Here is a 23790-nt window from a genome sequence, read left to right as displayed (position 1 = left end):
GTTAAACTCCAGTTACATCCAGAGCTGCATTCACAATTCTGCTCTTTTCCTGGATTATAGGAGTGGAGAGGAGTTTTGCACAGTTTAAAGGCTTTGCTTTCCCATAAGACAGAAGCCTATATATAGATTTTATTTCTTCATTTATAGCCACTCTGGATGGGACTAGAGTAACCATTATGAATTGTTCAAAAACAAGTTACTTAACCCTTTCCTGACCATAGAGTGTAACATTACATTGGAGCAGAGGGGGGGGTGTATATGCAGCGACCAGGGGAACTGTTACAGAGACTGCGTCCGGCTGGAACAGCAGCAACACAGGTGCCATTAGCCATTTAAATCCCACTGTCAATCACTGACGGCAGCATTTACATGGCTTCTGTCACAATCACAAGATGCCAATAGGTTACCACATCAGCTGGAGGGCATGCTAATGGCCACCATGTTGATTCCCTCCCAATGGCGGAGCTTCTTAGGGGAACATTCGTTTTACTATATGGTATTAAATGATTGCAAGTTCATACCTCCTGTGGAAATTGGAGGGGTGGGGGAGGAGAACTTTAAGAACTTATTAAAAATTCAAAACAATTTTTCCCTTTTCCCAATTTTTTTTGTAATAAACATACCTGGTATTGTGTACACTAATAAAATATACACAATTTGGCCCATATGGCAGATGCCAATAAAAACCACTTTCTTTGTCGCTCCATTGGGAGACCCAGACAATTGGGTGTATAGCTATTGCCTCTGGAGGCCACACAAAGTATTACACTTAAAAGTGTAAGGCCCCTCCCCTTCTGGCTATACACCCCCAGTGGGATCACTGGCTCACCAGTTTTGTGCTTTGTGCGAAGGAGGCAACACATCCACGCATAGCTCCACTTTTTAGTCAGCAGCAGCTGCTGACTATGTCGGATGGAAGAAAAGAGGGCCCATACAGGGCCCCCAGCATGCTCCCTTCTCACCCCACTGTATGTCGGAGGTGTTTGTAAGGTTGAGGTACCCATTGCGGGTACGGCGGCAGGAGCCCACATGCTGATTCCTTCCCCATCCCTTTTTACAGGGCTCTGGGTGAAGTGGGATTTACCGGTCTCCAGGCACTGAGACCGTGCTCCATCTACAGCCCCTGGAGAAGATGCTGGATGGAGCGGAGTACATCAGGGACATGGCCCTGCTTCCTCAAGGTACTCTGTGTCCCCGTGCATTTGGCGCTCACACCGCAGCATGCTGGGTGTTGTAGTGCGCCGGGGGACATCAGCGCTGCGGCGCCTGTGCCATGGCCTCATTCAGCTTTGCTGAAGCAGGCTCACTTATGGGAATTGGTCGCGCCGGCCGCTGGGACTGCGGCGCGGCTGGCACTTGTAGTGCGCCGGGGACTTCAGCGCGGCCTGCGCTTTTACGGCGGCCGCGCTGATAACTAGAGTCCCCGGCTTTTGCGGCCTGCTTCCGTTCGTTCCCGCCCCCAGACCTGCCAGTCAGGAGAGGGGCGGGACGCTGGCCACTTCCAGGAATCGGTCGCGCCGGCCGCTGGCAGCGGCGCGGCTGGCACTTGTGGTGCGCCGGGGACTTCAGCGCGGCCCGCGCTTTTACGGCGGCCGCGCTGATAACTAGAGTCCCCGGCTTTTGCGGCCTGCTTCCGTTCGTTCCCGCCCCCAGACCTGCCAGTCAGGAGAGGGGCGGGACGCTGGCCACTTCTATGAATCGGTCGCGCCGGCCGCTGCAACTGCGGCGCGGCTGGCACTTGTGGTGCGCCGGGGACTTCAGCGCGGCCCGCGCTTTTACGGCGGCCGCGCTGTTAACTCGAGTCCCCGGCTTCTGGGCCTAGTCTCCCTTCGTTACCGCCCACAGCCCTGACAGTCAGGGTAGGGGCGTGACGCTGCATAGAGCAGAGCTGAGAGCTGGAGTATGTTTTGCATACTCCACCCCTCTCACTGTGTGCACTGTGAATCCGGATTCCCGCACTTTCTCAGGCACGCCCACGGCTTCCTTCTCTACAAGGACACCGGCAGCCATTAGTGTCAGTTTCTGTACGATACAGAGACAAGTGTGGAAGACCCTGGCATTCTGATAGTCACACAATCGCTGTAACAGGCGTTAAGCAGCACCTGTGGTGCTAACCCCACTAGTGCAGAAGTGCACTTATAGATATGCTTGTACTATATACATTGCACTGTTTGGTCGCACGTTGTATATACCCTCCTGGATTATGCGGAGGAGTTATCAGCATATTCTCTGTGTAAAACAAAGGTGCAGAACCACATGTTTTTCTATACAGCTGGTACAGCATGTACGGCTATACGGCCGGCAGGTACATAGGCTCCCATTGTATGCACTAATGGCCAGGGGATGAGGACGGTGTCTGCAGTATTTACTGACAGTTTTTCTGAGACTATGGCTATGATACTAGAAGCCTAGCAGTCCGGACATGTCTCTCACAATATGGGCACTGTTGAATCATTGATCCATGGCCCCCCTCAGTGTGAATAACTAACAGCTCCGGGAATGTCACACGCATCCCAGAGTCACGGCTCTGCACGGACGTCAGTCCCAGACAGCCTAAGTGGGCTCGCTATGAGCGGCCTCGGTTTCATCAGGGTCCTAACAGAAGGACTCGCTGTGTAATGAGGCGGAAGTAGCGGCTCAGGATTCTGATCCTGAGACCGCTCTCAATCTGGATACACCTGATTGTGACGCCATAGTAAATAATCTTATAGCGTCCATCTATAGAATGTGGGTTATTTCTCACAGCTCCTCCAGTGGAGGAGTCAGCTTCACGTATTTTTCTGGACCACTCTGCCTTCAGAGAGGCAGTCCAGGAACACCACGCTTATCCAGATATGCGCTTCTCCAAACGGCTTAGGATACACGTTATCCCTGTCCCCTGACTTGGTCAAGGACTGGACCCAATGTCCCGAGCGGCATCCTCCAATCTCCAGGCTTGTAGCTAGATCCATAGTTGCAGTGGGAGATGGAACTGCAAACTCAAAGATGCCACTGACAGACAGATGGATCTCTGGTCGAAAGCCATCTATGAGGCTGTCGGCGCACCGTTGGCTCCGGCATTCTCTCCCTTGGGGCACTCCAAGCTATTTCAGCTTGTCTTACACAGATTGACACGGTTACACGTACATCTGTGCCGCAGGTGGCATCCTTAACCTCTCAAATGTCTGCATTTGTTTCTTACGCGATTCAGGTTGTCCTGGACTCTGCGAACCGTGCGGCGGTAGCCTCCGCTACTCCGTGTTTTTAAGCAGAGCCTGGTCTGCTCGTTAAGTGAATGGAAGGCAGATTCTGCTTCCAAAAAAGGTTGCCTAACCAGTTGCCTTTTTCTGCTGACCGACTGTTTGGTGAGCGTTGGATGTAACCATCAAACAGTCCAGGGGTAAGGATTCATCCTTTCCTCAGCCCGGACACAACAAACCCCAACAGAGCAAGAGGCAGTCGGGGTTTTCGGCCTTTTCGAGGCTCGGGCAGGTCCCATTTTTCCTCGTCCAATGTGGACTCAAAAGGATCAGAGGAGCTAAGATTCTTAGCGGGCTCAGTCTCGCCCAAAAAAGCGACAGTCTGAAAACCCGCTTCCAAGGCGGCTTCCTCATGACTTGCGGCCTCGGTCGGTAGCAGGCTCTCCCTCCTTGGCGATATTTAGCTGCCATAGGTCAATGACCATTGAGTGTGAGACATTCTGTCTCACGGGTACAGGATAGAGCTCACTTCTCGTCCTCCAACTCGATTCTTCAGAATTTCTTCACCTCCCGGCCGGGCCGCTGCTCTTCTGCAAACAGGGTGCACTCTATAGGCAGAAAGAGTGATGACCCCCGTTCCTCTTCAGGAACAAGGTCACGGTTTTTACCCCAAATTCTTTGCGGTACCTATAACAACGGGCCGTTCCGTCCCGGATCTAAAAAATGCTCAGCAAGCTCGTGGACACCAGGCGGTTCCGGATGGAATCCCTCCGCCATGTCATCGCCTCAAGGTCCCAAGGATATTTCCTAGCATCATTAGGCATCAAGGATGCTTATCCACACGTGCCGATTGATCCAGAGCACTAGCGTTTCTACGCTTCGTTATAGGAGACGAACACCCTCTGTTCGTAGCTCTACCTTCCGGCTAGCGACAGTCCAACTGGTCTTCGCCAAGGTCAGGGCAGCAGTAGTCACAGTCCTGCACTCTCAGGGTCACTCTGTGGTCCCGTATTTAGACGATCTACTTGTCAAGGCACTCTCTTAGGAAACATGCCAACACTGCCCGAACGTTGCGCTGGAGACTCTCTAGAGTTTTGGGTGGATCATCAACTTTTTAAAGTCAGATCCGACCCCGACCCTATCGATAACATATCTAGGCATAGAGTTTCTTACTCTCTCAGCGATAGTGAAGCTGCCGCTAGACAAACAGCATTCACTACGGGCTGCAAGCTCTTCTTTAAGAACCAGTCGCACACATTGAGACGCCTCATGCACTTCCTACGTAAGATGGTAGCAATGGAGGCAGTTCCTTTCGCGCAGTTTTACTGCGTCCACTACAATGGGACATTCTCCGCCAATGGGACGAGGAGTCGACGTCCCTCAACAGAGTCGTCGTTCTTTCTCAGGCGGCCAAGGAATCTCTACGGTGGTGGCTTCTTCTCACCTCTTGGTCAAAAAGAAGGTCCTTCCTATCCCCGTCCTGGGCGATAGTTACGACAGACGCGAGTCTATCAGGGTGGGGAGCAGTTTTTCTCCACTACAGCGCTCAGGGTACGTGGACTCAGCAAGAGTCCACTCTTCAGATCAATGTTCTTGAACACAGAGCAGTGTATCTTGCCCTACAATCCTTCCAACAGCGGCTGGAAAGCAAGCATATCCGACTTCAGTCGGACAGCTCCACAGCGGTGGCATACATCAACCACCAAGGAAGAACGCGCAACCGGCAAGCCTTCCAGGAAGTCCGGCAGGTTCTGATGTGGGTGGAAGACACGGCATCCACCATATCCACAATTCACATCCCAAGTGTGGAAACTAGGAAGCTGACTTCCTAAGTCGCTGAGGTGTGGCCGAAAGAGTATGGTCTCCTCACCCGGACGGGTTTCAGGAGATCTGGCGCCGCTGACAGAGGCCGGACGTCGATCTAATGGCGTCACGGCACAACAACAATGTGCCAGCTTCATGGCACGGTTTCACAATCATCGAGCTCTGGCGGCAAACGCCTTAGTTCAGCATTGGTCGCAGTTCTAGCTACCTTAGGTGCCACCTCTGGCATTGTTGCCCAGAGTACTGCGCTAGATCAAGACCGACTGCGGCCGCGCCATCCTCGTCGCTACAAATTGGCCGAGGATGTTGTGGTACTCGGTTCTGTGGTGCCTCACGGTAGGCTAACCGGGGGCACTACCAGACCAATCAGACTGGCTGTCTCAAGGGCCATTCTTCCATTTGAATTCTACGGCCCTCAACCGGATGGTGTGGCATTGAGTCCTGGAACCTAGTGTCGTCAGGATTACCTCAGGACGTGGTTGCCACCATGAGACAGGCTAGCATACCAACGTCCGCCAAGATTGACCGCAGGACGTGGAAGATGTTCTTATCTCGGTGCTCGGCGCAGGGTGTTTCTCCCTGGCCGGTTGCATCGTCTATGTTTCCTTCCTTCCTGCAATCTAGGTAGGAAAATGGGTTGTCGCTCAGTTCCCTTTAGGGACAAGTCTCAGCGCTATCTGTATTTTTTCAGAAACGACGACTTCCTCAGGTACGCACGTTCCTACGGGGAGTTTGTCTTCTCAGCACTCCGTACAAGCGGCCGTTAGAGCCCTGAGATCTGAACAATGTTCTAATTGCTCTCCAGATGCCGCCTTTCGAGCCTTTGAAGGATGTCTCCCTTCCCGTTTTTCACGGGAAGTGGCCTTCTAGTAACGGTCTCGTCTCTTAGGAGAGTTTCCGAGCTAGCAACGCTCTCATACAAACTCCCTTCCTGGTCCTTCACCAGGACAGGGTAGTTCTGCGTCCGGTTCCGGAATTTCTCCCTAAGGTGGTATCCCATTTTCATATCAATCAGGATATCACCTCACCTTCTTTGTGTCCTCGTCCAGTCCATCAATTTCAGAAAGATTTGCATCTGTTGGTTCTGGTGAGAGCACTCAGGTTCTACTTCCCGCATGGCGCTCCTGCGCCACCCGGATGCACTCTTTGTCCTTGTCGCTGGTCGGCGTAAACAGTCGCAAGCTTCCAGATCCACCCTTGCTCGGGGGCTCGAGGAACCAATTCTTGAAACCTACAGTTCTACTGGGCTTCTGGTTCTCTCAAGGCCGAAGGCCCATTCTACCAGAGCCGTGGGTGCATCCTGGGCATTACGGCACCAGGCTACGGCTCAGCAGGTGTGTCAGGCACCCACCTGGTCGAGTCTACTTACTTTTACCAAGCATTATCAGATGCATACCTACGCTTCGGCAGACGCCAGCCTAGGTAGATAAGTCATTCAGGCGGCGGTTGGCCACCTGTAGGAGAGGGCCGTTTGACGGCCCTATCATGAGGTATTCTTTTACCCACCCAGGGATTGCTTTTGGACATCCCAATTGTCTGGGTCTCCCAATGGAGCGACAAAGAAGAAGGGAATTTTGTTTACTTACCGTAAATTCCTTTTCTTCTAGCTCCAATTGGGAGACCCAGCACCCGCCCTGTTTTCTCGGGGTTTTTCTGTTTTTTCGGGTACACATGTTGTTCATGTGGTATGGTTCAGTTCTCCGATGTTTCCTCGGATTGAATTGGTCTTTAAACCAGTTATTGGCTTTCCTCCTTCTTGCTTTGGCACTAAAACTGGTGAGCCAGTGATCCCACTGGGGGTGTATAGCCAGAAGGGGAGGGGCCTTACACTTTTAAGTGTAATACTTTGTGTGGCCTCCAGAGGCAATAGCTATACACCCAATTGTCTGGGTCTCCCAATTGGAGCTAGAAGAAAAGGAATTTACGGTAAGTAAACAAAATTCCCTTCTTTATTGGGGGGGGGGGGGGAGAGAATGAGGAGGGGAAAAAAAAAATATGGAAAGTCACCTCTTATGAAGAGGTTAAGTTTAGAGATGTTCTGAAATGTGACTGAATTTGCATGAAGGGGGTTGTCTTCTTGGGGGTCACATCTTTCCGTTGTCCCTGGTCAACCCCCCCACCTAATACTCAGCACCTCTCTGGACCTGTGACCTGTACATAAATTACGCTGATATTCCCACACATGAACTTGTGATAAAACTGTATATTTATTTAAATTAATTACAAAAAATAAAACTTGACCATTTCATAAAACTTTCCCCAAGGTTTAATAATAAATAATCAAAATGCCATAAAATAAATACATTAAAAAAAATCTGGAGTTTTAAGAATCAAAAATAAAATCCAGAATCTACAATCCCAGCCCCCGCACTATCTACAAGACTAATACCCACCCAGTACCGTCTAATGTTATATCTTCCTGTAATTGCTCAGTACTGACCATCCGTTCCTGTGACCTGACAGTCTCTATACTGGGGCCACAGAATACAGAGGAGGACGTGGTAGGAAGGCCCCGGCTGGTGGGGAAGTGTTCAGACTTCTGACCATGCAGAGCTGAGGAGTCGTCACAGTCTCAGCAGGGAGGGGTGGGCTGTATCTGACCCCAGAGTCTAAGTAGGTTCAGCCTCTCTGCAGGTGGAGTAGTAAAGTACAGAGTCTGCTCGGCTGAATACTTCTCCTTTGCCGGCAGCACGTCCCGGTACTTCCCATCCTTCCAGTTAAAGTTGAAGTTTTCCAGGAGGCTTATCCTGTCCTCTCTGCTGGGGACGCAGTCAATGGGCAGAGTCTGCTCCAAACCCGGAGCCTGGACATCAGTAAACACCAGTACAGCGCGGATGGCGAACCAGCCCCCGAACCGCGGATGGATACACACACCGTACATCTTCTGGGGGAAGAAAGCACAAAAAAACTCAATGAAGATCGGCAGAAAATGAAGGCAAACTGGTTTTCTTCAGCAAACTTTAATTTCTAATTATATCACATTCCCTTCTGTTTGTGTTAGAAAATGTGAAGTTCCCCATTATGTCCACTAGGTGTCAGCAGTGTATTGGTACTCCATTCTATGTCTGAACTGGGTGCAAAAAACCTAAAAAACATCACTATGGGGAGATAAGGTATGCACACCAGTGACTATGGAAGGGGAATACATGGAATAGCAGAAACTTCTGTGTGAATACTGACATGAAAAATTCAATAGCTATTTGTAAGAATGAAATGTGAAAAATGGAACCTGCATTACTGCCATGAATATATGAATAAAGAGAAATTTAGCTACCGAATTGATCAATGCAGAAGAGCCCCAACACTACGCCAAAGCATCTCTCTACGTTGGGGTCCCTAGCTTGTGTGTGTCCTCTCATGCAGTTAAAAAACTTACCGTGTATGGGAGGCTGAGACCCAGGCTATATATACGATGTGGATTGGCAATAGGTGTGTAAGGGGAGGGTTCACAAACGTTATTCCTTAATGTTAGTAGTTTTTCGTTTGTGAACCTTCCCCATACACACCTATTGCCAATCCACATCGTATATATAGCCTGGGTCTCAGCGTCCCATACACGGTAAGTTTTTTAACTGCATGAGAGGACACACACAAGCTAGGGACCCCAACGTAGAGAGATGCTTTGGCGTAGTGTTGGGGCTCTTCTGCATTGATCAATTCGGTAGCTAAATTTCTCTTTATTCATATATTCATGACAGTAATGCAGGTTCCATTTTTCACATTTCATTCTTACAAATAGCTATTGAATTTTTCATGTCAGTATTCACACAGCAGTTTCTGCTATTCCATGTATTCCCCTTCCATAGTCACTGGTGTGCATACCTTATCTCCCCATAGCAGTGTATTGGTGGCCACAAGCATTCATGCATATTATACCAGTGCTGACACCTAGTGGACATAATGGGGAATTTCTTCATATTTTCTAATAAAAAATAAAGGGGCGTTTTGTGTAATTTAGAGAAAAACAAGAGGTAGGGCAGTAAAATGCAGCACAGCTTTCTATAAGTAAATAAATACAACAATCAGAATTAACCTTGAATGAAGCCATAACATGACAAAGTGCACAAATTCCAGAGACTCGGAAGAAGGTTTTCATTGGACTTTGCCCCATGGGTCTCCGCTAATCTTGGAGCAATGAGAAAAGCAGCTAAACCGGTTTCCAGAGAACAAAGACTGACCCCTCCCAGCGTGGACCCTCCACCCATCACATAATATCTGGTCTTCTCCTTTATTGTTCCAGTCCTGCAGTTATTGATGAGTCCCAAATGCAAGAGGGTTCTGCAGCAGTTGTGGAAACATACCTTATATTATACACCCCAGCTGCTGCAGAACCTCATTGATTTAAACCCTGTGGACTATCAGACGATGCAATTCCCACCACCACCACCTTCACGGCACATGGCCTGTAGTTCGGGGTCGTACGAGATACCTAGTGTCTGTAGACTGACCCTGAACACTGACTTCCCAGGGAACTGTAACTGTTTGGATTTGGCCACCTGAATAAGTTTTAAGAAAAAAAAGCAGGAGCGCTATACTTACCGAGTCTCCCATGCAGCAATAACACTACTTCCGGGACCACTCATTACCCTCATACATATTCGCTGCTTCCCCCGCCCACCAGCAGTCCTGGCATCTGTGATTGGTTGCAGTCTGTCCGCGCCCCCCACCCTGTGTGACAGCGTCTGCGATGCAGTTTTTTTTGTCAGGAGCCGCAGTATTGGTGCAGGAATTTGGTGAATAAATTTCAGCAGCAAATCTGCATTTCTCGGCAAAAACAAACAAACACAGTCTCATTGAGCTAAATGAGTTCACAAAGGTGAGGTCACTGAGTTCACCTGAGGTCAGTGGTGGGGTAACCTAGGAGCCTCCAGCTGTGACTGCAGATAAACTGAGTGACGTCACCATTCACAGCTGCGGCTCAGTCAGTGTCTACCTGAAGCCGCAGCGGGCTGTCGTGTTCTGTAATGTGCCAGCGCGCTGCAACTTCAGCATGTAACAAAACTGGGATAGTCATAGGGCCTCGTGTGGATTATGCAGAACTGGGTGTTTAGAGTTAAAAAAATTGAAGAAAGAGGGGGTTTTATTTGTATTTTATTTCACATAAAAGATTTTCGGTTTTCACTTACAGATTAGTAATTTGGGCGAGGGGGGGGGTCTCAGACTCCTCTGTTAACTAATATAGGGCTTAGTGGCAGCTGTGAGCTTTCATTAACCCCTTATTACCTCGACTGCCAGAGCACAAGGGCAATCGGGATGAGCTGGGTTAAGTGCTGGGATTGTCACATCTAATGGATGCGACAACTCTGGGTGGCTGCATACTGCTATTTTTAGGCTGGGGGGTCCCAAGAAGCACGGGCCTCCCCAGCCTGAGAATACCAGCCCCCAGCTGCCTGCTTTATCTTGGCTTGGTATCAAAATTGGGGAGGAAAAGGGGGGGGAGGGGAGAATACACAGTTTTTTCTCAAATTGTTTATTTAAATAATTTAAAAAGAAAAAAAAAAGCGTATGGTGTCCCTGTTATTTTATACACAGCCAAGATAAGCGCACAACAAGGGCTGCAGCCTGGAGCCGTATGCGTTATCATATGGGGGAACCCTTAGCCAAATTTTTTAAAATTTATTTCTACACTACTATAGGGACACACACAGCGTTTGAGTCCAACCAATCACAGAAGCAGTCACACAGAGTGGGGGTGCGGTCTGACTGCAACCAATCACAGAGGCTGGCACCACCAATCACAGTCCCTCCTCCTGGCAGCTTTGTACAAGTGGCCATTATTGCAGCCCCGTTGTTGGCACTCACCCTCTTCTCCCAGGGGTCCTGCTCCACATCTTTCCTCTGGTAATAGTACGCTGCTCCGGACACGTGCGCCGCCGTCTGCATCAGAACCTTCGGCCTCCGATTGGGATGAAGTTCATAGTCGTAGATGACGTCAATGTTGTGTGCGGAAAATCTCTGCGTGGAAAGAGCTGAAGATTAATCCGGGTTACGTCGGTACCATCCAATGTCATTTGTATTCTGGCCCCGCCCATGAATATCAGTAATTATGCAGACCACGCCCCCGCTTAGCTTGCTTCATCCAGACTCCACCCATTTATGTCTCCATCAAAACCCCATCTAGGTTGTGCCCACAACAACCTGCCTCTGCCCGTCATCTTCCCATATCTGCCGAATTCTCTGCACCCACCTCCTTCACCCGTGCCATGTGGTAGGACACGCACTGGTCAATCGGATCCCGCAGACTCTGCAGCTCGTGCTGAGCCAGGAAAGGCTTAAAGGACTTCTCAAACATGGAGGGTGCACTGAGCACGACGAACGCCAGCGTGTCCGGAGGGTAGGAGAGATGGAAGACAGGATCCAGGACGCCATTGTACCAACAGATCTGCATGGAAAATACCAGGGGAAAAGCAAGCAGAAGATTACACCATAGGCCACAATGAAGTTTTACCCACTGAGCCAGATCTATTTTTAATGTCCAGTCCTCATGTGCATCCACCTACTGAGCCTTCAATGATACACTTGTTTTAGTTTTTACCCACTGAACATTCTCAATCCACCATCTCTTACCCATTGACCCTGCACAGGAGACGCAGACCATTCCTAGTCTCTTACTTACTGACCCTCCAACTCTTACAATCTCTCAATTCTATCATCCACTGCATGGGTCCCCAACTCCAGTCCTCGAGGGCCGCCAACAGGGCATGTTTTCAGGATTTCCTTAGTATTGCACATGTGATGGAATCATCAACTGTGCAGGTGATTAAATTATCACATGTGCAATACTAAGGAAATCCTGAAAACACGCACTGTTGGCGGCCCTCGAGGACTGGAGTTGGGGACCCATGATCCACTGTCTCTGCACCCCATAAATTTACCATACCTAGTTTTTTTTTTTTACTAATTTACCCTGCACCTCAGACATTCACCTCCAATTTCTTACCCACAGACTCTCCTCCTAAGGCACAAAGCTTCTCCAGTCTCTTACCCACTGACCCTCATCAAAAACACCTGACTTAGTCTATTATCCATCTACCCTTCTCCTAATGCACACACCTTCTACAGTCTCTTACCCAATGACCCTCATCAGACACACTTCTAGTCTTACTCACTGATCCTCCCTAGACTCACACACACCCTGGTAGCTTATTCACAGATCTTCCTGAGGCACACCTCCAGTCTATTATCCATTGACCCTCTTCCTCATACATGCACTTAATCCAGTCTCTTACCCACTGACCCCTCCCTCAGACACACCATACCCACTGACCTTCATCAGGCACCTCCATCGATCTATTACCCACTAACCCTCCTCCTAAAGCACATGCATCTACTGTCTCTTACCCACTGACCCTCCTCTACAGACACACCTTACACACTGAACCTCAGACACACCTCCAGTCTATTACCCATTGACCCTATTCCTCACACATGCACTTAATCCAGTCTCCTACCTACTGATCCTGATCAGACACACCTCTAGTGTCTTACTCACTGACCCTCCTCCTCAGATAATTCTTTCAGTCTCTTACCCACTGACCATCACACACTCCTTTGGTTTATTTCCCACTGATCCTCCTCCTAACGCACACACCTTCTAAAGTCTCTTACCCAATGACCCTTATTAGACACACCTCTAGTCTCTTGCTCACTGATCCTCCCTAGACTCACACACACACACCTCTGGTATCTAATTCACAGATTTTCCTGAGGCACACCTCCAGTTTATTATCCATTGAACATCTTTCTCATACATGCACTTAGTCCAGTCTCTTACACACTGACCCTCATCAGAAACACCTCTAGTGTCTTATTTACTGAACGCCCCCCTCAGACACCTCCTTCAGTCTCTTACCCACTGACCCTTCTCCTAAGGCACACACACACATAATCTACAGTCTCTTACCCCTGACCCTCATCAGACACACCTCGAGTCTCTAACTCATTGATCCTACTTAGACACACACCCCCTCCAGTATCTTATCCACTTACCATCAGACGCACCTCTAGTGTCTTCCCCACTGACCCTCCTCCTAAGGAACACACCTTCTACAGACTCTCAGCCACTGACCCTCCTCCTTAGAAACACCTCCAGTCTTACTCACTGATCCTCCTTAGGCACACACCTCTCCAGTATCTTATTCTCAGACACAACTCTAGTGTCTTCCCCACTGACCCTTCTCCTAAGGCACACACCTTCTACAGTCTCTTACCCACTGACTCTCCTCCTCAGAGACACCTCAAGTCTCTTACGCACTGATCTTCCTTAGACACTCACCTCTCCAGTATCTCACCCTCAGACACCTCTAGTGTCTTACCCACTATCCATTCTCTATTAGTGATGAATCCCTGCACATTAGACTCTTATTCACTGCACCATTTTCCTTCATGTTATTACAGCTGTTACATAAGTAGCACAGTCTATTACTCATCTTCATGCTCTTACACACTGAGCCTTCTCCTAGGTCAGTTACAGCAGACCATTGGTTCTCATCATATAAATTTACAACTGAGAGAAGTCATTTCGCCTCCACCAGTGTCTCTTGCTCACTGAGCCTCCGCCGCCTCCTCCTCCTCCGCCGACATTCACTAGGATATTTCGGGCGCACCGGTTACCTGGAATGGATACACCTCGAACCCCTGCGCCTGTAGCGCCCCCTGCAGCTTCTCCAGGATCTCCACGTGTGCGCCCATTATACCCCGAGAAGTCACCTCCAGCCGCGGCGCCTCATGGTACTTGTAGTGCGGGGGCGGGGCTGAAGTTACGTGCACGCTAACCCTGCGCACAGACTCTTGGGACTTGTGGTTTAGTGTTTCGCCCGCTCACTGTACCAGAGGCGGGATAGAGAACTACATATCCCGGCGTACTCTGCGGCAGCTGCCGTTACCGAGAGCTGGACGCTGCTGGTGCCCGGGAGACTGTTTGAATGGTGGGTAAAAAAGAGCGGAGGGACCCGGGCCGGGGGACCGTAGAGGAGCCGGGGCCCGGGGGGGGGACTGTAGAGGGGATGGGGGGGCTGTAGAGGAGCCGGGGATGGGGGGGGGGAATGTAGAGGAGCCGGGGCCCGGGGGGGACTGTAGAGGAGCGGGGGATGGGGGGGGACTGTAGAGGAGCCGGGGCCCGGGGGGGACTGTAGAGGGGATTGGGGGGGGGCTGTAGAGGAGCCGGGGATGGGGGGGACTGTAGAGGAGCGGGGGATGGGGGGGGACTGTAGAGGAGCCGGGGATGGGGGGGGACTGTAGAGGGGATTGGGGGGGGCTGTAGAGGAGCCGGGGATGGGGGGGGACTGTAGAGGAGCCGGGGCCCGGGGGGGACTGTAGAGGGGATTGGGGGGGGCTGTAGAGGAGCCGGGGATGGGGGGGGACTGTAGAGGAGCCGGGGCCCGGGGGGGACTGTAGAGGGGATTGGGGGGGGCTGTAGAGGAGCCGGGGATGGGGGGGACTGTAGAGGAGCGGGGGATGGGGGGGGACTGTAGAGGAGCCGGGGATGGGGGGGGACTGTAGAGGAGCCGGGGCCCGGGGGGGACTGTAGAGGAGCCGGGAGCCGGGGCCCGGGGGGGACTGTAGAGGAGCGGGGGATGGGGGGGGACTGTAGAGGAGCGGGGGATGGGGGACTGTAGAGGGGATGGGGGGGGGGCTGTAGAGGAGCCGGGGATGGGGGGGGAATGTAGAGGAGCCGGGGATGGGGGACTGTAGAGGGGATGGGGGGGGGGCTGTAGAGGAGCCGGGGCCCGGGGGGGGGACTGTAGAGGAGCCGGGGCCCGGGGGGGGGACTGTAGAGGAGCCGGGGCCCCGGGATGGGGACTGTAGAGGAGCCGGGGCCCCGGGATGGGGACTGTAGAGGAGCCGGGGCCCGGGGATGGGGGGGGGGGGACTGTAGAGGAGCCGGGGGCCCGGGGATGGGGGGGGGGACTGTAGAGGAGCCGGGGGCCCGGGGATGGGGGGGGGGACTGTAGAGGAGCCGGGGCCCTGGGATGGGGGGGCACCGTAGAGGAGCCGGGGATGGGGGGGACCGTAGAGGAGCCGGGGCCCCGGGATGGGGGGATGGGGACTGTAGAGGAGCCGGGGCCCGGGGATGGGGGGAGGGGGACTGTAGAGGAGCCAGGAGCCGGGGCCCCGGGATGGGGGGGGGGACCGTAGAGGAGCCGGGGCCCCGGGATGGGGGGATGGGGACTGTAGAGGAGCCGGGGCCCGGGGATGGGGGGGGGGGGACTGTAGAGGAGCCAGGAGCCGGGGCCCCGGGATGGGGGGGGGGACCGTAGAGGAGCCGGGGCCCGGGGGGGGGCCGTAGAGGAGCCGGGGCCCCACTTTGTGTATGACGTCCCTCACTGGGCCTATGTGATAGAAGTAATCTACATAAGGGCTTAAGGCTGTAAGAGCTCTGCTTGCTGTCAGAGGAGGGGTCAGTCTGACTTCTCAGCTGAGGCTTTGTTACAGTGTATCTGTGGATGGGTCACATCAGCCACACTGATCTCTCCTGCGCTGATGGTTTGTTACAATGTGTCAGTCTGCTCATAATCCCATGATACACTGTAACAGACCCTCTGCTGTGATGTTTGTTTCTGGGATATGTATAATTATTTCTCCATTGTTTCCTAGTGACGCTCCGCTGCTGCCGCCATGAACTGGGATTCTGAGCTGGACGCCGTCCTCACGGCCGCTGACAACAGCATGGCGAAAATCAAGGTGAGCGGCTGTGAACTGACGTCTGTGCCCTGCTATCAATTGTGGCTTGTGGCAGGGCTTCATAGGAGCACCATGATGGCGGCGACGAGGACCTTTAACTGGCTCAGCCGCCATGGCAGGCTATTGCCACCACACAATAACATCTTGGGGGGGCAGGGTTGGTAAAATGCACCCTATTGTATGTGCCTATGATTGATGGCTGGCTCTGATCGCTGCTGATGGAGGCAGGTCATGGCTGTATAACGCAGCTGGCGCCTGCCCGGTGTAGAGCAAGTAAATAAAGTGGCTAATACTTACGTACGTGGCATTTACAGCAACGTGTGTGATCTGAGTCGTGGGGTTCTGGACTCTGCCCATAGATGTAGCAGACGTTTCCACACCCTATGGCGGCTTCTCCCGTGCGTTTGTAACGTTACCTGGCGCACTTCTGACGCTCGCTCTTTTCTCTGCAGGAGAGGCTGTACACCCGGGGCAACGCCAGCAGAGGTAAAACTCACAATCTCGGGCCTAAAATAACACCAAGTACCGGGCGTAAGAGCCCCGCACCAAATGTACAGCACGTCCTAACATCGGGCGGCACAGGCCATAGTGCCGTATGCCAATACTTAATTATGTAGATTACATTGTTGCCTGTTTTCCAAGATCTCTGCTTGCTGTCACTAACCTGGAATATTCTTATTATACATCCAGAAACATGTAGTCCAGCTGAGGGTTTGTTACAATGTACCAGTTTACATGGTTTTCTATGATTAAAACATGGCTGCACAAATCCCTGTCCTTGATTCCAGTAGTATCTGTTGTAAGAAAAGTGCTAGAAATGGGGAGACAGGAGGTGCAATAGGGTCTTACCCGGAATTTACCGTTCGAAGTAAAGAGAGGTACACTCACCTAATCGAGTTGTGCCAGTCACAACTCCTTATCAAGCATGTGAGTGTCCGCGTGGTCCAAGTAGCGGCCCTGTGCAGAACGTGGTAAAATATATCATATAAGAAACCGGGTATATGCCGTGCTAAAAAAACACTGATGTCAGGATAATGGAGCAATCTCTTTTTTATTTTAGCAATCCAACGCGTTTCAGAGACAAGGACCGTCTCCTACTTCAGGGAAAAAAGGATTTCTTTTTTTCCCTGAAGGAGATGGTCCTTGTCTCTGAAACGCGTTGGATTGCTAAAATAAAAAAGAGATTGCTCCATTATCCTGATATCAGTGGTTTATTAGCGCGGCATATACCCGGTTTCTTATATGATATATTTCTTTTTCGCTCCTAATTGGGAGACCCAGACAGTGGGTGTATAGCTACTGCCTCTGGAGGCCGCACAAAGAACTACACTTAAAAGTGTAAGGCCCCTCCCCTTCTGGCTATACACCCTCCCGTAGGAGTACGGATTCCTCAGTTTTAGCTTTGTGCGCAGGAGGTCAGACACGCACGCATAGCTCCATTGTTTTTAGTCAGCAGCAGCTGCTGACTATGTCGGATGGAAGAAAAGAGGGCCCATACAGGGCCCCCAGCATGCTCCCTTCTCACCCCACTGTATGTCGGAGGTGTTTGTAAGGTTGAGGTACCCATTGCGGGTACGGAGGCTGGAGCCCACATGCTGATTCCTTCCCCATCCCTTTTTACAGGGCTCTGGGTGAAGTGGGATTTACTGGTCTCCAGGCACTGAGACCGTGCTCCATCTACAGCCCCTGGAGAAGATGCTGGATGGAGCGGAGTACATCAGGGACATGGCCCTGCTTCCTCAAGGTACTCTGTGTCCCCGTGCATTTGGCGCTCACACCGCAGCATGCTGGGCGTTGTAGTGCGCCGGGGACATCAGCGCTGCGGCGCTTGTGCCATGGCCTCATTCAGCTTCGCTGAAGCAGGCACACTTTTGGGAAACGGTCGCGCCGGCCGCTGGGACTGCGGCGCGGCTGGCACTTGTGGTGCGCCGGGGACTTCAGCGCGGGCCGCGCTTTTACGGCGGCCGCGCTGATAACTCGAGTCCCCGGCTTTTGCGGCCTAGTTCCGTTCGTTCCCGCCCCCAGACCTGCCAGTCAGGAGAGGGGCGGGACGCTGGCCAGTGCATCAGCGCCGAGGGCTGGAGTCGTTTTTACATACTCCAGCCCTCACAATAGGCACAGAGGGGACACTGTTTCCCGCACTTTTGTTTGGGAACTCCCACGGACCGCCCCTCTCCACAGACGCCGGCAGCCATTCCTGCTGACACGCTGAGCTGCAGAGGGGAGCCGGGGAGACCCAGACAAGGAATTCTGCGCCTCTTACCCGCTATTCAGCGGGCGGTAAGCAGCCCTCAGGGCTCACCCCCTCTTGTGCCAGTAGTAATCTTAGTATTTTGTTCCTGCAAATACTTTGTACTGCATAGCGCTGGTCGCCCTTTGGCTATAGACTCTCTCACATTGCAGAGAGCCAGCAGCATGTCGTCCACAAAACGCAAGGGTGCCAAGGCACAGACATTATATGCTTCCTGCACCGCATGTGGGACTTTTCTACCGGCAGGCTCCACGGACCCCCATTGTGTGCAGTGCTCGGCCCCTGTGGCACTTGCACAGCCGGGACCTCTGCTGGACGTGACCCAGGGTGTACCACCTGTGAATGCTGTCCAGGTGACAGGAACTGAGTTTACAGCTTTTGCTGACAGAATGTCTCTCACTATGTCACAAATTCTTGACACATTGCGAGCTAGGCCTGTACTTCAGGCCACGGACACTGTGCAATCATTGCCCCCTGGTCCCCCTCAGCTCCAAGCTCCGGGACGGGCATATACACCTCAGGGTGAAGACTCTGACTCGGACGATGGCCCCGGGCAGCCTAAGCGGGCTCGCTATGACGGGCCTTCACATTCATCTCAATGGTCAGGATCCCAGCGAGATGAATCTATGGGTGATGAGGCGGACGTAACTGATCAGGATTCTGATCCTGGGACCGCTCTCAATCTAGATACACCAGATGGTGACGCCATAGTTAATGATCTTATAGCGTCCATCAATAAGATGTTAAATATTTCCCCACCAGCTCCTCTTGTGGAGGAGTCAGCTTCGCAGCACGAGAGAATCCATTTCAGATATCCTAAGCGTACATTAAGCACTTTTCTGGACCACGCTGACTTTAGAGACGCAATCCAGAAACACCACGCTTATCCGGAAAGGCGTTTTTCTAAACGGCTTAAAGATACACGCTATCCTTTTCCCCCTGAGGTGGTCAAGGGTTGGACCCAGTGTCCAAAAGTGGATCCTCCAATTTCCAGGCTTGCAGCTAGATCCTTGGTTGCAGTTGAAGATGGAGCGGCACTTAAAGATGCCACTGACAGGCAGATGGAGCTCTGGCTGAAATCCATCTATGAAGCGATTGGAGCGTCGTTAGCGCCATCTTTTGCTGCCGTATGGGCACTCCAAGCTATCTCAGCCGGGCTTGTGCAAGTCGACTCAGTCACACGTGCAGTTGCCCCGCAGGTAGCACCATTGACCTCGCAAATGGCGGCATTCGCGTCGTACGCGATTAATGCTGTTCTTGACGCTACAAGCCGCACGGCAGTGGCGTCAGCCAACTCCGTTGTTTTGCGTAGGGCCCTGTGGTTGAGACATTGGAAGGCAGATTCTCATTCCAAGAAGTGCTTAACCAATTTGCCTTTTTCTCGTGACCGATTGTTTGGAGAGCGTTTGGATGAAATCATCAAACACTCCAAGGGTAAGGACTCATCCTTACCGCAACACAGACAAAACAAACCCCAACAGAGGAAGGGTCAGTCTGGTTATCGGTCCTTTCGAGGACCGGGCAGGTCCCAATTCGCCTCGTCAAAGAAGACTCAAAAAGACCAGAGACGCTCAGATTCTTGGAGGTCTCAGTCACGCCCAAAAAGGACAGCCGGAGGAACCGTTGCCAAGACGGCGTCCTCCTGACTTGCAGTCTCCGATTCCCACACCCTCGGTCGGTGGGAGGCTTTCCCACTTTGGCGACATTTGGCTGTCACGCGTCAAAGACCGTTGGGTGAGGGATATTCTGTCTCACGGGTACAGGATAGAGTTCAGTTCTCGTCCGCCAACTCGTTTCTTCAGAACTTCTCCACCACCAGACCGAGCCGATGCTCTGTTGCAGGCGGTGGCCGCTCTAAAGGCGGAAGGAGTGGTGACCTCCGTCCCTCTTCAGGAACAAGGTCACGGTTTTTACTCCAATCTGTTTGTGGTCCCAAAAAAGGACGGATCGTATCGACCCGTCCTGGATCTAAAGTTGCTCAACAGACACGTAAAAGTCAGGAGGTTCCGGATGGAATCCCTACGCTCCGTCATAGCCTCAATGTCTCAAGGAGATTTTCTAGCATCAATAGATATCAAAGATGCGTATCTCCACGTGCCGATTGCGCCAGAGCATCAGCGTTTCCTACGCTTCGTCATACACGACGAACACCTGCAGTTCGTAGCGTTACCTTTCGGTCTGGCAACAGCCCCCCGGGTCTTCACCAAGGTCATGGCAGCAGTAGTAGCTGTTCTGCACTCGCAAGGTCACTCGGTCATCCCGTATCTAGACGACCTGCTTATAAAGGCACCCTCTCAAGAGGCATGCCAACACAGTCTGAAGGTGGCACTAGACACTCTCCAGAGTTTCGGGTGGATCATCAACTTTCCAAAGTCTCATCTAACCCCGACCCAATCTCTGACTTATCTTGGCATGGAGTTTCATACTCTCTCAGCGATAGTGAAGCTTCCACTGGACAAGCAGTGTTCGCTACGGACAGGAGTGCAATCTCTCCTTCAGAGCCAGTCGCACTCACTGAGGCGCCTCATGCATTTCCTAGGAAAGATGGTAGCAGCAATGGAGGCAGTCCCGTTCGCGCAGTTTCATCTGCGCCCTCTACAATGGGACATTCTACGCCAATGGGATGGGAAATCGACGTCCCTCGACAGGACTGTCTCCCTCTCTCAGACTGCCAAGGACTCTCTGCGTTGGTGGCTTCTCCCCACCTCATTGTCACAGGGAAAGTCGTTCCTTCCCCCGTCCTGGGCAGTGGTCACGACGGATGCGAGCCTATCAGGGTGGGGAGCGGTGTTTCTCCACCACAGGGCTCAGGGGACGTGGACTCAGGAAGAGTCCACCCTGCAGATCAATGTTCTGGAAATCAGAGCAATCTATCTTGCTCTGCGAGCCTTCCAACAATGGCTGGAAGGCAAGCAGATTCGGATTCAGTCGGACAATTCCACGGCGGTGGCGTACATCAACCACCAAGGGGGAACACGCAGTCGCCAAGCCTTTCAGGAAGTCCGGCGGATTTTGACGTGGGTGGAAAGCAAAGCGTCCACCATATCCGCAGTTCACATCCCAGGCGTGGAAAACTGGGAAGCAGACTTTCTCAGTCGCCAGGGCATGGACGCAGGAGAATGGTCCCTTCACCCGGAAGTGTTTCAGCAGATCTGTTGCCGCTGGGGGACGCCGGACGTCGATCTGATGGCGTCACGGCACAACAACAAGGTCCCAGTTTTCATGGCACGGTCTCACGATCACCGAGCGCTGGCGGCAGACGCCTTGGTTCAGGATTGGTCGCAATTCCGACTCCCCTATGTGTTCCCACCTCTAGCATTGTTACCCAGAGTTCTCCGGAAAATCAGGTCCGACTGCCATCGAGCCATTCTCGTCGCTCCAGACTGGCCAAGAAGGTCGTGGTACCCGGATCTGTGGCATCTCACGGTAGGCCAACCGTGGGCACTACCAGACCGTCCAGATTTGCTGTCTCAAGGGCCGTTTTTCCATCTGAATTCTGCGGCCCTGAACCTGACTGTGTGGCCATTGAGTCCTGGATCCTAGCGGCCTCAGGTTTATCTCATGAAGTTGTTGCCACAATGAGACAGGCTAGAAAACCATCCTCAGCTAAGATCTATCACAGGACGTGGAAGATATTCTTAGCTTGGTGCTTGGCTCAAGGGTTTTCTCCCTGGCCATTTGCATTGCCAATTTTTCTTTCCTTCCTGCAGTCTGGGTTGGAAAAAGGTTTGTCGCTTAGCTCTCTTAAGGGTCAAGTCTCCGCGCTATCCGTATTCTTTCAGAAGCGCTTGGCACGGCTTTCTAAAGTACGCACGTTTCTCCAAGGAGTTTGTCATATCGTTCCTCCTTACAGACGGCCATTGGAACCCTGGGATCTAAACAAGGTTCTCATTGCTCTCCAGAAGCCGCCTTTCGAGCCTTTGAAAGAGGTTTCCCTTTCTCGGCTTTCACAAAAAGTAGTTTTTCTTGTGGCGGTCACGTCTCTTCGAAGAGTGTCCGAGCTGGCGGCGTTATCTTGCAAATCTCCCTTCCTGGTGTTTCACCAAGACAAGGTAGTACTGCGTCCAATTCCAGAGTTTTCTCCCAAGGTGGTTTCTTCCTTTCATCTCAATCAGGATATCACTTTGCCATCTTTGTGTCCGCATCCAGTTCACCAATTTGAAAAAGGTTTACATCTGTTGGACCTGGTGAGAGCACTCAGGATTTACATTTCTCGCACGGCGTCTCTACGCCGTTCTGATGCGCTCTTTGTCCTAGTCGCTGGTCAGCATAAGGGATCGCAAGCTTCCAAATCCACCCTGGCGCGGTGGATCAAGGAACCAATTCTTCACACATACCGTTCTGCTGGGCTTCCGATTCCATCTGGACTGAAGGCCCATTCTACCAGAGCCGTGGGTGCGTCCTGGGCATTGCGGCATCAGGCTACGGCTCAGCAGGTGTGCCAGGCGGCTACCTGGTCGAGTCTGCACACGTTTACCAAACACTATCAAGTGCATACCTACGCTTCGGCAGATGCCAGCCTAGGTAGACAGGTCCTTCAGGCGGCGGTGGCCCACCTGTAGGAAGAGGCTGTCTGACAGCCCGTTCATGTGGTATCTTTTTACCCACCCAGGGACTGCTTTTGGACGTCCCACTGTCTGGGTCTCCCAATTAGGAGCGAAAAAGAAGGGAATTTTGTTTACTTACCGTAAATTCCTTTTCTTCTAGCTCCAATTGGGAGACCCAGCACCCGCCCTATTGTTCTTAGGGTTTCGTTTTTCGGGTGCACATGTTGTTCATGTTGTTTCTTAAGTTCTCCGATCTTGTTATCGGATTGAATTTGTTTTTGAAACTGTTATTGGCTTTCCTCCTTCTTGCTTTGGTACTAAAACTGAGGAATCCGTACTCCTACGGGAGGGTGTATAGCCAGAAGGGGAGGGGCCTTACACTTTTAAGTGTAGTTCTTTGTGCGGCCTCCGGAGGCAGTAGCTATACACCCACTGTCTGGGTCTCCCAATTGGAGCTAGAAGAAAAGGAATTTACGGTAAGTAAACAAAATTCCCTTCTTTACCATATTGTAAGAAAAGGACAGGATTGTGCCTATTCCCTGACAGCAAGCAGAGATCTTGAAGATGCAGCACTGAGACCTTGAAGTTTTCTTACGATACTGGGCTGGCTCAGAATTTCAGATTTTATATATATATATATATATATATAATTTTTATTTTTTTTTTGCAGATTTTTGCTATGATGTAACCCCTGTCAGAAGATCAGTGCAGTGTGATGACAGACCAGAAATGAAGCCCTCCTCACCGTACACCTCTTCCGTGTACACCCACGCCGCGCTGGTGTCCTCTGAAGACATGGTGAATCTGAGCAGTCAGCTGCTGTCACAGGCCAAGGTAAGACGTCCTCACCCCACACGCTGCGCCGGTGCAAGCAGGATCGTCACACCACACGGATTTGGTGTCAATAAGGTCTAATATGGAAAAGTCACCACAGCCCCTTAAGGCTATGTGTCCACGCTGCGGAAAATGCGCGGATTTTGCCGCGGATTTCTCGCGGTAAAGCCGCGGATTTCCCGAAAATCTGCAGCTCAGGCACTTCCCAGCCACTTCTATGGCATTTTGGAAATGCTGTGCCCACGCTGCGGATTTTTCCGCAGCGGATTTCGTGCGGATTTTGATCCGGAAAAATCTGCAACATGTCAATTATTGTTGCGGATTTTCATCCGGATTTTGGCTTTAAAATTGGAAAAAAAAAAAAAATCCACGGCAATTCTGCGGTAAATCCGCGGCAAATCCGCACCTTTTGAAAAGGTGCGGATTTTGCGGGAAAGCTGCGGATTTTGATGCAGAAAAATCCGCAGCTACA

At 51.8% G+C, this 23790-nt stretch overlaps 2 protein-coding genes across 4 annotated transcripts in view; one reads left to right on the top strand and one right to left on the bottom strand.

Moving 5' to 3' along the window:
• Positions 1 to 7247: 7247 nt before the first annotated feature.
• Positions 7248 to 13754, bottom strand: MMACHC (metabolism of cobalamin associated C). Its single transcript, XM_075321177.1, has 4 exons — positions 13617 to 13754; positions 11191 to 11385; positions 10806 to 10958; positions 7248 to 7887 (listed from the first exon to the last, which is right to left on the bottom strand). The coding sequence occupies exons 1-4, from the start codon at positions 13692 to 13694 to the stop codon at positions 7576 to 7578; spliced, it is 738 nt and encodes a 245-aa protein (XP_075177292.1). The 5' UTR covers positions 13695 to 13754; the 3' UTR covers positions 7248 to 7575.
• CCDC159 (coiled-coil domain containing 159) overlaps positions 13714 to 23790 on the top strand; it is a 34387-nt gene continuing 24310 nt past the window's right edge. The window contains exons 1-4 of one of the 3 annotated variants that reach the window (XM_075321174.1): positions 13714 to 13733; positions 15600 to 15686; positions 16139 to 16172; positions 23155 to 23318. In XM_075321174.1, the coding sequence (XP_075177289.1) occupies positions 15621 to 15686; positions 16139 to 16172; positions 23155 to 23318 (264 nt within the window). In that variant the 5' untranslated portion in view covers positions 13714 to 13733; positions 15600 to 15620. Of the gene's footprint in view, positions 13734 to 13785; positions 13931 to 15598; positions 15687 to 16138; positions 16173 to 23154; positions 23319 to 23790 lie in introns of those variants that run through there. The other 2 variants (XM_075321173.1, XM_075321176.1) reach the window with 2 other exon arrangements.

Source organism: Anomaloglossus baeobatrachus, chromosome 8, assembly GCF_048569485.1.
Source record: "Anomaloglossus baeobatrachus isolate aAnoBae1 chromosome 8, aAnoBae1.hap1, whole genome shotgun sequence".
Classification (NCBI taxonomy): domain Eukaryota; kingdom Metazoa; phylum Chordata; class Amphibia; order Anura; family Aromobatidae; genus Anomaloglossus; species Anomaloglossus baeobatrachus.
The sequence above is the reverse complement of the archived record's forward strand: the minus strand, read 5'-3'. Positions and strand labels throughout refer to the sequence as shown.